The sequence below is a fragment of the Hyla sarda genome, chromosome 3, assembly GCF_029499605.1.
Source record: "Hyla sarda isolate aHylSar1 chromosome 3, aHylSar1.hap1, whole genome shotgun sequence".
Lineage (NCBI taxonomy): Eukaryota > Metazoa > Chordata > Amphibia > Anura > Hylidae > Hyla > Hyla sarda.
Window position 1 is genome coordinate 51,103,259 of NC_079191.1, and position 16,506 is coordinate 51,119,764.

Below are 16,506 nucleotides of genomic sequence, written 5' to 3' on the forward strand. Positions count from 1 at the left end.
AATTTTATGCTGGTCAACTGGAATTTTTTTTTTTTTTTTTTTTACTTAATAAATGAAATATTTTTAGCCACAGCCACCACCAGGGACTATAAACTACATATAGATGAATGCAGCTTGTCTAGAACTCAATAGGAACTGTATAAATCTGTATGCAGTAAGGTCCTTCTAGTGGCGGCTGTAGATAGCCCATACGACAATAGTAAGAGGACGAAGGGGATCCCTCCCACCATGGGTCACATGACGGTGGGAATATGGCCTCTATAAAATGTGATCCTGTAAATTTAGTGTACATTAAGAGCAAGGACAAAAAGCAAAAACGTATCTTATACAATTTTAAGGGATTGTTCATAGATTAGTAACCAATGTCCTCCAGTTTTATAGAGCGGACGTTGATGTTTATAAAAAGTCCACACACTTGTGATGTCACTGAACGGTGGGGTCCGAGCACCTATTACAATGTACACTAATGGGAAATCCGAGGCTTCCGATATACAGGATGTTAATGACGGGTCTGGATGATGACAGGGGGGGATGAGGTATTTCCCACCCTAGGCTTATACTCGAGTCAATAACTTTTCCTGGGATTTTGGGTTGAAATTAGGGGTCTCGGCTTATACTCGGGTCGGCTTATACTCTAGTATATACGGTAGATAACTAATATAGATAAAGCAAATCCTTACATATAAAAGTAAGAAAGATCTGCTGGGAGCTGTAAATCACTGTATGTCAGTGTTTCCCAAGCAGGGAGCCTCCAGCTGTTTCAAAATTACAACTCCCAGCATGCTGGGAGTTGTAGTTTTGCAACAGCTGGGGCACCCTGCTTGGGAAACACTGGTCTATGTAGAGGACAGGAGCTTCTTCAGGGTCCTGTACAGTACACACAATGTCCTAAAAAAGTAACATGGAGCCGCCCTCACCTGGTGTCCAAAGGTGGTGTCCTGGTAAAGTGTACAGAACATGTAATACCTCCCTATACTGCAGGGGGCGCTACCAGACATCAGTCAGTGCATGCACTTCAGTAAGGCTGGGTCCACACTACGTTTTGTCCCATACGGGAGCGCATACGGCAGGAGGGAGCTAAAACCTCGCGCTCCCGTATGTGACCGTATGCGCTCCCGTATGTCATTCACTTCAATGAGCCGACCGGAGTGAAACGTTCGGTCCGGTCGGCTAATTTTTGCGCCGTATGCGCTTTTACAACCGGACCTAAAACCGTGGTTGACCACGGTTTTAGATCCGGTTGTAAAAGCGCATACGGCGCAAAAATGAGCCGACCGGACCGAACGTTTCACTCCGGTCGGCTCATTGAAGTGAATGACATACGGGAGCGCATACGGTCACATACGGGAGCGCGAGGTTTTAGCTCCCTCCTGCCGTATGCGCTCCCGTATGGGACAAAACGTAGTGTGGACCCAGCCTTATACAGGTGTTTTACCAGTGAATGCCCATTCTGATTGGTCGGTTCTTCCGGCCATTGACATGTTTCACAGATCTGGACTGTCTTTACATTGTATGTTGAGCCTGGTTTCAAGTTACAATGGTCCAGAAAAGACTATTGTATGTTGAAACTATTGTATGTTGAGGCCATTGTAAGTTGAGGGATCACTGATATAATGATATAACCAATGACACATATGTGTGTACCGGCACTTTCATCACCTTAGTCAGTGACGCATTTCAGTACTGTTCAGGTGTTACACATGGATACGTAACACACGATACTATTCGGTGTTGGAGGAGGCTGATCTGGAGAGATGTAGGCGGCTTTTACTGCAGGACAGGCCCATAGTCTCCAGAAACAGTTGTCGGAATGAAGAAGAGACCATGTTGTAGAGGATTGGGTTGACAGCAGAGCTGACGTAGAACAATGTGTTGGTCAACATGTAGAAATAGTGGTAGAATGTATAGAGGAACCTGTAGGAAGAAGACACCAGAATTAAAGAGCCCCTACAGTAAGAGATGATGGACACAGACACCATAGGGCCCCCATAGCAAAAGTCCCAATTCCACTGACAACAAAAATAATGCACCCAGATAGAAATGTCAGATTGCTGCAAATCTCAGCATGCAGTTATGTAATATGATATTTACCGTATTTTTCGCCCTATAGGACGCACCGGCGTATAAGACGCACCCTATTTTAAAGGTGCAAAATCTAGAAAAAAAAAGATTCTGAACCCAACAGTGATCTTCAACCTGCCGACCTCCAGATGTTGCAAAACTACAACTCCCAGCATGCCCGGACAGCCGTTGGCTGTCCGGGCATGCTGGGAGTTGTAGTTTTGCAACATCTGGAGGTCGGCAGGTTGAAGACCACTGGTATAGGAGGCTATACTCACGTGTCCCCACCGCTCCGGACCCGTCACCGCTGCCCTGGATGTCGCTCCATCGCTGTCCCCGTGGTGTCCCCGACGCTCCGGATGTCTTCTTCCCTGGGATCCTCGCTCTCCGTCGCCGCCATCACGTCGCTACGCACTCCGCTCCTATTGGATGACGGGACGGCGTGCGCGATGATGTGATGATGTCGAAGGAAAGCGCCGGCCATGCAGGGGATCCAGGCATGGAGCAGACACCGAGGAGGCAGGTAAGGTCCCTTCCGGTGTCCTGTAAGCTGTTCGGGACGCCGCGATTTCACCGTGGCGGTCCCGAACAGCCCGACTGAACAGCCGGGTTAGTGTCACTTTCCCTAGTGTCACTTTCCCTGGTCAGCTTTGATTGCCGCGTCTGAAGGGTTAATACAGGGCATCACCGCGATCGGTGATGTCCTGTATTAGCCGCGGGTCCCGGCCGTTGATGGCCGCAGGGACCGCCGCGATAGGGGTGAATTTGCCGTATAAGACCCACCAGTTTTGGGGAAGAAAAAGTGCGTCTTATACGGTAAAAAATACGGCAATAATTACAGGTGTGGTCTAGACGCTGGGTCTTGCCTCTAGAGGTATAGAATCTGCATATACATAATATCTATAAAGATGTATAAAAAAAATCTAATCTTCACATGTACCTTGTCATATTTCACAGATAAATATATAATGTCAGGGTCACAAGATTAATCTAAGACTAAATAAATATAGAAAAAAAATCAAGAACAACATATTTCATATGCAATATATTTATTAAAGTACAACACTATATTCGAGTAGCGACTGGTACGGCACAGTAGTATTTACATTGACAAGAAAGGATAGTATAGATTGGATCATAGATGAATACGGGGGGGACTGGTATATCCCTATCTAGTGGCCCTGCCTGGCGATACTGCAGGTCCCCTGTCCTAATGACCTGGGCCTACACTGGAACCTCCTAGTGACCCAAGGCTACAGAGGGGACAACAAAACAATAATACTGTTTCGCCAAGGAGCGGTTGAGCATGGCCATTGGCCCATAAGATCCAATATACAGTGTAGTATATTATGTATGACGCACTGATACTATATCAAGAATAAACATACATGTGGTAAATACAATACAATACAATATCAAAACCCGAGGGTGGTAACCAGGGGTATATAATAGTATTCACATTTCAGACCCACAGTTGTATGTGTTGCATAGTTAGAGGTATGCATTTAACGGAGATTGGATTAATCCAATGGGCCAATGGCCATGCTCAACCGCTCCTTGGCGAGACAGTATTATTGTTTTGTTGTCCCCTCTGTAGCCTTGGGTCACTAGGAGGTTCCAGTGTAGGCCCAGGTCATTAGGACAGGGGACCTGCAGTATCGCCAGGCAGGGCCACTAGATAGGGATATACCAGTCACCCCGTAATCATCTATGATCCAATCTATACTATCCTTTCTTGTCAATGTAAATACTACTGGCCCGTACCAGTTGCTACATGAATATAGTGTTGTACTTTAATAAATATATTGCATATGAAATATGTTGTTCTTGATTTTTGTGATGTTGTCTTAACATATTTCCTCCTACCCCAGACGAATAACCTCTACACAAGTTACGTCTATGCGCTAAATAAATATAGAGACAGTTTACTGCCTAGTGTAGAATAAACATCTTATTATCAGATTTATACATCGAAATAGCAGTTTGTGTCTTAAAGGGGTACTCCGCTGCTCAGAGCTGGGAACAAACTGTTCCAAACGCTGGTGCCGGCAACGGGAGATTGTGACATCATATCCCCGCCCCCTCATGACATCACACCGCCCCGTCCCCTCAATGCAAGTCTATGGGAGGGGGCATGACTCGCCACGTCAAGTCCACCTATCTAGAGTGGGTGCCTAATGTCCCTAGAATAAAATGGCGTAGCACTGGGCTGTGACCACCACCACCGCAACACCAGTGCTACGCCATTTTATGCTAGGGACGTTAGGGACCCACTCTAAATAGGTGGCCTTGACGTGGCGAGTGGGCTTGTACTTTTTGATCAAAATGTATACTAACAACCTGTTATGCTGAGAAGCAAGAAGATCAAAATACAAATTGTGTCTGTTTTCTCTACTTGAATTTATAATCGTTTATTATATTACACACAATTGCATGTTTTGGTGTTTGTTTATATGAATATATTATGTAAATTGTAAACACTGATGTCACTGGCAGGCATCATATAAAAGGAAGTGATGTAGGTTGTCTAATGAGCTTGAGAAAGGTGTCATTGGGAAGTCCGAAACGTAGCACTGCTGACAAGATGGGTGAATAAAACCACGCTATCACGCTACATTGGAGTGCCGCTTCTCATTTTTATTGAATATATATATATATACCAAATAGATAAAGACAGCACCTCAGTCGTCCAGAGTAGAAGAAGAAAATGAAAATGGGGTGCCCGCATTCCTGGAACCTGGGTCCACTGGTTCCTCAATCAAGAGAAATAAAGATGATGCAGCACTCCACAAATATGCAAAAGGTGGTTGTTTATTCCATCATGTGCAAAGACAACGTTTCACCAGTCTCTCACTGGCTTTCTCATGTCATGATTAAGCGTTTAACGGATCCAAAAGTACATGCTGAATGCACGTTTCACCAGTCTCTCACTGGCTTTCTCATGTCATGATTAAGCGTTTAACGGATCCAAAAGTACATGCTGAATGCTTTCTTTTTTCTGGATTGTACTAATATTTGCTGCAGACGCTGCTGGCCAGTCCGCACACAGGTTCATCAGGTGGAGTAGGAAGCTGTAGAACTGTTTGTTTATTGGGGTGTCCATTATGTGTCCTGTCATTGACAGCCAGCCACTGTCTCCTTTGTTTGCTGGGGTGTTGTGAATTAGAAACCTGGACTGCTATAGACTGGAACCATATTGGGGGAGATTTATCGAAACCTGTCCAGAAGTTACCCAGTTGCCCATAGCAACCAATCAGATCTCTTCTTTCACTTTTAACAAGGCCTCTGCAAAATGAAAGAAGTGATCTGATTGGTTGCTATGAGCAACTGGGTAACTTTCCCTTTGCACAGGTTTTGATTAATCTCCCCCATTGTCTTTAGTGACAAATCCGGGCTCTGGTTGAGATCTGAAGCGCACTTCTGGATGAAAGACATTCTACGGCCACACATGCTGCTTCTAATGGCTTTAAACTGGCATTTTTCATCACACAAACCATTGGTTTCCAAGGAATTTTTCTGGCAAATTACAAGACTTCATTTTCCTGCATGGTCACCGGGTTTATCCATAATCATTTATGTGACCACCAGCAAGGACCCCAGCTTCAGCAACCTACAAGTGTGTAGTGATGAGCGGCATAGGCCATATTCGAATTCTCGATATTTCGCGAATATATGGACGACTATTCGTCATATATTCGCGAAATTCGCATATTTGTTATATTCGCATATGCGAAAATATATTTGCATATTCGCGAATATTGAGCCCTCCCTTATTTAATGGTATAGGGAACTGTGACTAGTGCATTAACTCTGTGATTTTTCAGCCATTGAAACCAATAGGACCATTGTGCTCTATGGGGAACTCACAGCATGGAAAACAGTAGGATAAGCAGGACTGTCTTGGCAGCACAGTGGATGGGAGACCACCATGGGTTCGAGTCCCGGGGTGAGACAGCATTTTACAGTGTTGTGGTTTAACTTTACTTTCCTGGAAAAGTTGCCCATAGCAACCAATCAGATTGCTTCTTTCATTTTTCACAAGGCCTCTGCAAAATGAAGGAAGCGATCTGATTGGTTGCTATGTGCAACTCAGAAACTTTTCCTCTGGACAGGTTTTGATAAATCAAAACCAGTGTAGAAGAGTTGTGCAGTTGCCCATAGCAACCAATCAGATTGCTTCTTTAATTTTTGAAAAGGCCTCTGAAAAATGGAGGAAGCAATCTGGTTGCTATGGGCAACTCAGCAGCTTTTCCAGGAAAGTAAAGTTAAACCACAACACTGTAAAACTCTATCCCACCCCGGTACTCAAATCCATGGTGGTCTCCCATCCACTGTGCTGTCAAGACGGTCCTGCTTATCTTACTGTTTTACATGCCGTGAGATCCCCATAGACCACAATGTAGCTATTGATTTCAATGGGCAAAAAATCACAGAGTTAATGCACTAGTCACAGTTCCCTATACCATTAAATAAGGGAGGGCTCAATATTCGCGAATATGTGCATATATTTACGCATATGCGAAAAAACCCAAATATTCGTAATTACGAATATATAGTGCTATATTCGCAATATTCGCGAATAAAATTCGAATTGCGAATATTCGCGAGCAACACTACAAGTGTGCAGGGTCTACAGGCTAAGCTGCAAATGTGCGCAAATGTGCCACAGTTTGCCATAACTAACCTGTTTGCTTCCAGGCCCAGACTTATTTTAGGCTAAAGGGGCCCAACAGGGTGCTAGAGCCTCCTTTCAATTCTACAGTTTTTCCCAATTAATGTATAATTTTGCTCTATTATTGTAATCACTTAGACCATCTTTATATTTACACATACTGTATAAAGAACTATTCGATTCCAACTGGTGTGCAATTCTATTTTTACAGTTAAAGAGTACCTGTAATGAGCTTGATACAATTTGTAATCTTCCCAGTTCACTCCCCCCCCCCCCACCATGATAATTTTTTTCTACCTTGATATTTTTCTGAATCTTCTGCTCTTCTCACTGAGCTCCACAGACTGGGAAGGGGCGTTCACCAGCAGGCTTGACATCATCTGCTACACACAGTCTAGAGCAGTTCAGTGTAAAATGGGCTGTGTCTGGCTGAGACTGGACACAGCAAACCCCCCCCCCCCCCCCCAGCTCTCAGCACTGAACTCTACAGTGTGTTCAGCTCTGTCCAGCTGCTTGCAAATTTAGCATAAATATTCAGCACAATACTTAGCACTAAGCACTGGAGGCATTGTAACTCTACAGTATAGCTCAGCTCAAAGGGAAAGGGAGCTGAATTTTCTTACTTTTGTCTCCACCAGGCAGGACTGCAGGCAGGACGAGAAGGAGGACCCCTGGTAGCCAAACTTTTAAGGGTTAATTTAACACATAAAGTTACAAAATTGTATTAAGAAGTATATTATAGGCTAATCTATTATATATACATTTTTCTTACTAATGACAGGGGCCATTTAATGTTCTCCATAATTACTTAGTATATATATATATATATATATATATATATATATATATATATATATATATATATATAGTGGCTCTTAGAATTCTCTTAAAGGGGTACTCCACTGGAAAACATTTTTTTTTATCAACTGGTGCCAGAAAGTTAAACAGATTTGTAAATTACTTCTATTAAAAAATCTTAAATAATCCTTCCAGTACTTATCAGCTGCTGTTATGAGCCACAGGAAGTTCTTTCCTTTCTGTCTGACCACAGTGCTTTCTTCTGACACCTCTGTCCATTTTAGGAACTGTCCAGAGCAAGAGAGGTTTCCTATGGGACAGTTCCTAAAATGACAGAGGTGTCAGCAGAGAGCACTGTGGCCAGACACAAAGGAAATTCAAAAAGAAAAGAACTTCCTGTGGATCATAACAGCATCTGATAAGTACTGGAAGGAATACAATTTTTTAATAGAAGTAATTTACAAATCTATTTAACTTTCTAGCACCAGTTGATTTAAAAAAAAAAATGTTTTCCAGAGGAGTACCCCTTTAATTAACATTAATGTAAAGTTGTATATTTTAAGGGTCTGAATGAATTTGGTGGATTTTATTCTGGACTCTGATCTGGACTCTTCCTAGAATGATGCAAACTTTAGCAGAATCTGACGCGTCCCATTGTAAGTCAATCGAGTCTATTACTGACAGCGGTATCTGTCATGCCACGTATACATCAAAGTACTGTTGTGCCTTTTAGAAACAGAAAACATGACACAGGACAGGACCTCGCTTATTCACTCCCATAAACCACTGGGGATATTCCCATTAACCCTTTCACTACCTATGACCCAACTACTACGGTTCTGAACTTATTATATGGTGGGGTGGAAGGGGGACACAATTTGCCTTATGTGCCTCGCCACCTTGCCCTAAGCCCGGCTTCCCTAAGAGGCAGCAGAATGCAAATGCTGTGCTGTGTAGGGTCGGGTCCCATTGCAGTAGTCCGAAATTTAATGCATATTAAGAGTATAGATCATCTGCTAACTGGCAAGTCTTGCACCCCTTCCTTACCAGGCCTGGAGAATGTAAAGTTAGTGACGATGCATACAATGGCCCTGATTTACTAAGAGTGTTGTGTAGGTTTTTACTAATGTTTCGCTACATTTTGCTTTTCTTTTTACACATTCTCTGATCTGTCTTTCCTCACATTTTCTGTGGAAACCTTAGTAAATATGTGTTTTTTTTGTGAACATGTTGGTGGGCACGCCCCCTTATCCCGACTGCCACCCCCCCTTTCCCCGACTGCCATGCCCCTTTTTCCCAACTGTCACGCCCCCTTTTCCCAATGGTCACACCTCCTTTTCGGGTTTTCTCAGTAAAATGGAGAGTTAGTCAGGTTTTTTTCCAATTCTGGCGCAGACATAATTTATGGCGCACATCACGACAAAACGTGGGGTTTACAATAGTAAATCAGGGCCATTGTGTGCATCGCTGCCCAGTTCTGTACTGGTCAGATAAGACGGGAAGAAGAGGACCTATAACCCTGGCGCTGCGGGTGTTCGTCTCAAGAATTCAATGGAGACAGATGTGAGCAAACTCAGATCCCTCGGGAGGGACCACTTTATTGAAGTAAAATAAAAAATAGGGGTACAGATTGCGCGTTTCAAGGGAAACTCCTTCTTCATCAGATCTGATGATGAGGGTGTTTCCCTCGAAACGCGTAATCTGTACCCCTATTTTTTTTTAAATTATTTTACTTCAGTAAAGTCGTCCCTGCCGAAGGGATCTGAGTTTGCTCACATCTGTCTCCATTGAATTCTTGAGACGAACACCCGCAGCGCCAGGGTTATAGGTTCTCTTCTTCCCGTCTTATCTGACTCTTCCCCAGGATTGGATTCTTCCTACTTTCTGCGACCTCCCGGCTCCAGCAGCGAATTTCTACTATTGGTACCCTACATATACTAGGGTTATAGGCGCATTTATACTTTTTTAAGGTGAGAGGGCATCTACTAGAGGTGTCGGCAGTAGTGTTGCTTGCGAATATTCGCAATGCAAATTTCATTCGCGAATATCGCATATTCGTGAATTCGGGAATATTCGCGAATATAGCACTATATATTCGTAATTACGAATATTCGTTTTTTTTTTTTGTTTTTTTTTCACAGTACACATCACAGTGATCATCCCTCTCTGCTTCCAGCGTGTGTGGTGTAAAGAAGGCTCTAATACTACCGTATGAGACTGGCGTGCGAATTTTCGCATATGCGAAAATGTGCATATGCTAATTTTCGCATATGCAAATTTTTCGCTTATGTTTATTTTTCTATTTGCTCATTTTTGCATACGCGAATTTTCGCTTATGCTAATTTTCTGTATATGCAAATTATCGCATGCGCGCATTTTTGCATATGCGAAAATAAAACGCGAATATTACAAATATGCAAATTTAGCGAATATATGACGAATATTCGTCCATATATTCGCGAAATATCGCGAATTCGAATATGGCCTATGCCGCTCAACACTAATCGGCAGCCCTGACATCTAGTCTTCCCTCTCTTGCTTGGGGTAATACACGAGGCGCCATCAGTGCCGCCTCTCTTCTTTTTTCCCTCCACTACAGTCCTGTACTGGAGCAGGGAATACTGTACTTGACAGGAGTACCTGCCGTGCACCACAGAAATAGAGTAGCATACCACCAAGCAGGTTGGCACCTGCTACATCTGTTGTCTTACTCTCAAAACCCCTAGACTATGTTCTGTACTCCTTAGTTTGTAAGTACAATACAGTGACCCCCCGACTTATGATGGCCCCGACATATGATCATTTCAACATATGATGGCCTCTCAGAGCCCATCGTATGTTGAAGGCAGCCTCGACATATGATGCTGCTGTGTGTCGGGGCCATCATACAAACAGCTATCTGACAGCGCTGACAACTTCAGCAACTGACAGATAGTTGTTTAATGTCCCCGTGTGCCCCGTTCTGCCTCCTGTTACTCACATGCTGTCCTGCTAACTCACGCAGGCTTCCACTGTGAGCTCCGTGTAAGCCCCGCCCCCCCCCAGTGCAGCTATAGCCAATAGCCTTGTGCATCTTGCTGCAGGCATCCAATGAGATGCTGGCTGCCCTCCCCTTCCTTTCCTATAGAGCTGTAGTCGGCAGGATTGTAATGGAGGACATTCTGTCCCCCCTGAAGGTATTTAAAGAACTGTACAGTACTGTATGCGATGTCACACATCACATACAATACATAGACACACTATACACCCCATACATCAATGTTTCCCTATCAGTGTGCCTCCAGCTGTTGCAAAACTATAACTCCCAGCATGCCCAGACAATCAATGGTTGTACATGCATGCTGGGAGTTGTAGTTGTGCAACAGCTGGAGGCACCCTGGTTTGTTAAACACTCCCCATACACTCCACATACAATGGTCATCCCAGAACCAATTAGCAGTTTCCCATAGAGATATGTATTCAACATACAATGGTTCCAAGGCCCCAGAACCAATTACCATTTTTACATAGACATATGTACTCGACATATGATGGTTTCAACATATGATGGTTCTCCTGGAACCAATTAATATCATATGTTGAGGGACCACTGTACAGGGATCCTTTTGTTGTCTGTTGTATAAAAGAGGTACAGTATAGGCCAGTGTTTCCCAACCAGGGTGCCTGCAGCTGTTGCAAAACTACAACTCCCAGCATGCCCGGACAGCCAAAGGCTGTCCGGGCAAGCTGGGAGTTGTAGTTTTGCAACAGCTGGAGGCACCCTGGTTGGGAAACACTAGTATAGGCTATAGGATCAGTACAACAGGACCAGATGTCAGATGAATGAACACAAATAGCACTCACCCCGACCACTCATCATCCGGGATGTAGCAGAACATCAGTCTTCTGGCGTGGTAAGGCAACCAGCACACAAAGTAGGCAATCACAATCGCTCCTGTTAATTGCAGAGAATGATGAATATCTCAGGAAATGACAGGATACAAATGGTTTCTATGCGGAAACATCTCTAACACTTGATCATTTATTCATATTCACGGTAACATGGATACGATTATACATTGTAGAAGACATTCATGCTGTCTATACTTACATTGATGCTTGAATCCCATGTAAGGCTGGGTTCACACTGCGGAATTTCTGGAGAGAATTTCTGCTGGAGATCAAGCCAGCGGCACTAGGACCGTGAGGACTACATGGCCGTCCCCATAGATGTCAATGCATTTCTGAGCAGACATCCCAAAATATCCACCCAGAAATGCATTGCCGTCTATGGAGGCAGCAATGCAGTCTGTTCTGTCCTAGCGCCGTTGGCTCGATCTCCGGCAGAAATTCTGCAGTGTGAACCCAGCCTAAGAGTTCACATAAGGATAAAGTATAAATGAAATGTTGTAAATGATGTAACCTATTACAGGACCCCGCATTATCATCCCGTCTCTTCCACAATTCAGAATTCTTTGGCTTCTTCAGTACCAGCAACATTTTTTTTTTTTCTCAAAATGATTACAATTTTTATGTAGCATAAATCTATATTTTAACCCCTTCATGGCCCAGCTAGTTTTGGCCTTCATGACCCCAGTCCGTTTTTTTCAAATCTGACATGTGTCTCTTTAACCCCCTTAAGGACTCAGCCCATTTGGGCCTTAAGGACGCAGACAATTTTATTTTTACATTTTTGTTTTTTCCTCCTCGCATTCAAAAAATCATAACTCTTTTATATTTTCATCCACAGACTAGTATGAGGGCTTGTTTTTTGCGCGACCAGTTGTCCGTTGTAATGCCATCACTTACTTTACCATCAAATGTATGGCGCAACCAAAATAATGCTATTTGTGGGGGGGGAAATTAAAAAGAAAACCGCAATTTAGCTAATTTTGGAAGGTTTTGTTTTCACGCCGTACAATTTATGGTAAAAATGACATGTGTTCTTTGTTCTTTGGGTCAATACTATTAAAATGATACCCATGATAACATACTTTTCTATTACTGTTGCGCTTAAAAAAATCGCAACATTTTTAACCAAATTAGTACGTTTTAAATCGCCCTGTTATGAAGACCTATAACTTTTTCATTTTTCCGTATAAGTGGCGGTATGAGGGCTCATTTTTTGCGCTGTGATTTAAACTTTTTATTGATACCATATTTGCTTATATAAAACTTTTAATCCATTTTTTATAAATTTTTTGGGGATAAAATGTTATAAAAAAGCAGCTATTTTGGACTTTTTTTTTTTACGTTCACACCATTCAGCGTATGGTATCATTATCATTTTATTTTAATAGTTCAGATATTTACGCACCCGGCGATACCAAATTTGTATATCAAATATTTTGTAAATTTTTTTTGAGGTGAAATAGGGAAAATGGGACAATTTAAGTTTTTTAACTTTATTTTTTTACTTTTTTTACTTTTATTTTTACACTTTAATAGTCCCCATAGGGGACTATTTATAGCAATCACTCAATTGCTAATCCTGTTCAGTGCTATGTATAGGACATAGCACTGATCAGGGTTATCGGTCATCTTCTGCTCTGGTCTGCGAGAAGGCAGATCAGAGCAGAAGACGTCGGGAAGGCAGTGGAGCCAGGTAAGGGGACCTCGGTCTGCCGTGCTGGATGATCGGATCACCGCGGCAGCGCTGCGGGCAATCCGATCATCCATTTTAGTGACCGCGATGCTGCAGATGCCGTGATCTGTATTGATCATGACATCTGAGGGGTTAATGGCGGACATCCGCGGTATCGCGAATGTTCGCCATTACCGGCGGGTCCCTGGCTGCGATCAGCAGCTGGGACCTGCCGCGCATGACCCGAGCATCGCTCCGATGCTCGCGGTTATGCTTAGATTGTAAATGTACATCCTGGTGCGTTAAGTACCACCTCACCAGGACGTACATTTACGTCCTGTGTTGAAAAGGGGTTAAGGGTGCGTTCACATGGCCGTCTGTCTCCGTTTTTTTTAATCCCCGTTGTGTTTCCTTTTTTGCAGGCTGTAAACGGATTCAAAACGGTTTAAAAAAAAAAAAATCCCATTCATGTCAATGGGATTTTTTTACAATCCGTTTGCACCCATTTGCACCCGTCTGCACTCAATTCTGTTTTTTTTTTGACGGCACATGCAGTATTTTTCTTCCGTCCAAAAAACGGAAGAAAAAACGGATGCAGTAAATTTAACATTGAAGTCTATGGAAAATGGAGGAGCCTTTAAAGTCATCCGTTTGCATCCGTTTTTATCATTCCGTTTTTTTTATCTGTTTTTACTTTTGAGCATGCTCAGAACAAAATTTTTTTTTGTTCATTAACTGAACAAAAACAGATCCAAACAGATCCAAACGGATAACATGTAAAAGAAATAATCATGCCAAATAAATTTAGTCTTTAATTCACATCCACAACATGTCTACTTTATGTTGGCATCATTTGTTAAACATTCTTTTACTTTTTTACGACATTAGAAGGCTTATATTATTATGAGCATTTTTTCGAATTTTCCACAAAAGTTCAAAATTAAATGTTTGTGGGGAACAATTACATTTTGAATATGTATGTGTGTATATATATTTATTTATTTATTTTTACTTCTGTACAACAGCTCCCCCTAATGTCTAGTGCACAAAAGATGCAGTAACAGGTTTAGGACACTAGGGGTAGCTGTTGTACAACTAAACAGCTCCTTTACAAACAAAAGACACATACACAAAAAAAAAAAAAAAAAAACGGAAGTGAAGCAAGCAGGCGGGTACAGTGTGGGCAGCTCAGGACAGGTAAGGGACACTGGGAGAAAGGTAAGGGACATTGGGGACTCCTAGCAGAGCGGTGTGTGTGTCCCAATCCCCATGATCGGGACACACACACTGCGCTGCTCAGGATTCCTATGTGCCAAACGCTGCCATCAGCTAGTCAGATTTGAGGGGGGGGGGGGGGGGGGCAAAACCCCTAGGTTCCGAGGCAAGATGGCTGGCTATTAGTGATAGCCACCATCTTACCTGGCGTGGCGGGATGCCGCGAGTAGCGGTCAGTATCTGCATGACATATATCATAGGTTGGAAAGGGGTTAATAAAATAAAATGTGTGGTGGTCCAGTCTGTCATGGATGAAGTTGTTTGACACAAGGGTTTCCACACCCTGTAGATTGGCACAGTGACTGGGGGGGGGGGGGGGGGGTGCACAGTTAGTATAGAGCAAGCGTCTCAAACTGGTGGCCCTCCAGATGTTGCAAAACTTCAACTCCCAGCATGCCTGGACGTGCCCAGACGGCTATTTGCTGCAGCTAACGGCTGTCAGGAATTCTGGGAGTTGAAGTTTTGCAACATCTGGAGGGACACCAGTATGAGACCCCTGGTATAGAGGGTGTAATGTCTCCCATGTAATATCCGGCTGCAGAAAAGTTAGGTGCCCTTGTGGTAAATGTGCAATATAGGAACCAAACATAAAGATAAAGAAAGTAACAGTTCTTCATTTGCTTGATGAAAAAAAATTTCCACAGGACTGAAGGAACAGTCTTTTGAAATGTTTCAGACAAACAATGGCTGGTGTGAGTAGGCGCCCCCTGGGAAAAAGCTGCGCTCTCTTCCGCCTCCTCTAAAAGGAAATGTGCCAGTCCTAAGAATTTTCACAGGTTGGCTCCCAGCAGATAAAATGTAGAGTAAATATATTCACAATAGCTGAGCTGCAGTGCCCTCTGTGGAGTGCAGGTCTTGAGGTAAATCTGTGACTTGTTAGCTCTAATGTCTCTAGGTCCGGCCTGAAGCCCTGTAAGGTCCTTGATGTGGAGAATTCCGCAAGTGGAATTCCGCACAGTGAACATTAGCATCGGTGTGAATGGGTCTTCCGCAAGACCCGTTCACACTGCGGAATTTAAGCGGCGGACAATTCCGCCGATGAAATTGTTCAGCGCAAAGAAAGAACATGTTCATTCTTTGCGCGGAAGTCCGCGAGTACTGTATAGCAGTCAATAGTGACTGCGCAGTGCCGCATGGTCCTACCGCTGCCGCCAGCTGCCAGGCTGAAACTCCGCCCGCTGAATTCTGCGAGCGGAGATTCAGCGACATATCCGTAGTGTGAACATACCCTTATAAAACATTTAACCCAAAGACTCTAATAATGTAATCCTTTGTATTTCTTCCAGAATAAAACTACAAGTTATGTAGGCTTATCTTTGCAGGATTATTGGTATCCCAAATGGTCCTGGTTGGTGAGGTCTAACTAATGGTCTCACTTTTCCTCAGGATTTCCTCTCTCTGAGGAGGGGCTGGGCTAGGGACAATCCCCCCCGGTATATGAGAAGTGTAGTAATGTTAGTGTACGGGCCTACTAAATGTTAGTGTTTGTGATGCCACACACTTTGAATTTTAGCAGTGCAACATAAATGCCAAAAATCAATATAACATATAACATCAGCAAAAGACATAAGCAATAAGGCAGATATCCTTCAACAAATGTTCTGGTACCAGATGACCCAGTATTGGGACCCTGCAGATGAAGCTACAATATATTGAATTCAGCTGTAATAAGGTGAAGATGGAAACTAGAAAAATAGGGCAACTTAACAAACCATTATTAATAAATATGTATTTTTTACTTTACCCCTTAGACTGCTCATACACGTAGCCTAATTGACTTTGCGTAGTGCTCGCAATTTATCACATATTGCTGCTCTGTACTTGTACCAGTAAGTTAACATTCGCCAACGCAACCCGCTGATCACTACAGAACTGTTTCTTGGCATTAACCCTTTAAATAAAAATTAAACGGGCACTCCGGTGGAAAACAATTTATATTAATTCAACTGATTCCAGAAAGTTATACAAATTTGTAAATTACTTCTATTAAAAAATCTTAATCCTTCAGTACTTATGAGCTGCTGTATGCTCCACAGGAAGTTCTTTTCTTGTTGAATTTATTTCCTGTCTGTCCACAGTGCTCTCTATTGACACCTCTGTCATGTAAGGAACTGTTCAGAGGTGTCAGCAGAGAGCA

The 16,506-nt window shown here is 43.1% G+C and overlaps 1 protein-coding gene across 1 annotated transcript in view; it reads right to left on the reverse strand.

The window, feature by feature from the left end:
• Positions 1–1,385: 1,385 nt before the first annotated feature.
• NTSR2 (neurotensin receptor 2) overlaps positions 1,386–16,506 on the reverse strand; it is a 102,946-nt gene continuing 87,825 nt past the window's right edge. Inside the window, 3 exon segments of the mRNA XM_056564213.1 lie at positions 1,386–1,787; positions 1,789–1,914; positions 11,375–11,465. Coding sequence (XP_056420188.1) covers positions 1,688–1,787; positions 1,789–1,914; positions 11,375–11,465 — 317 coding nt within the window. The 3' untranslated portion in view covers positions 1,386–1,687.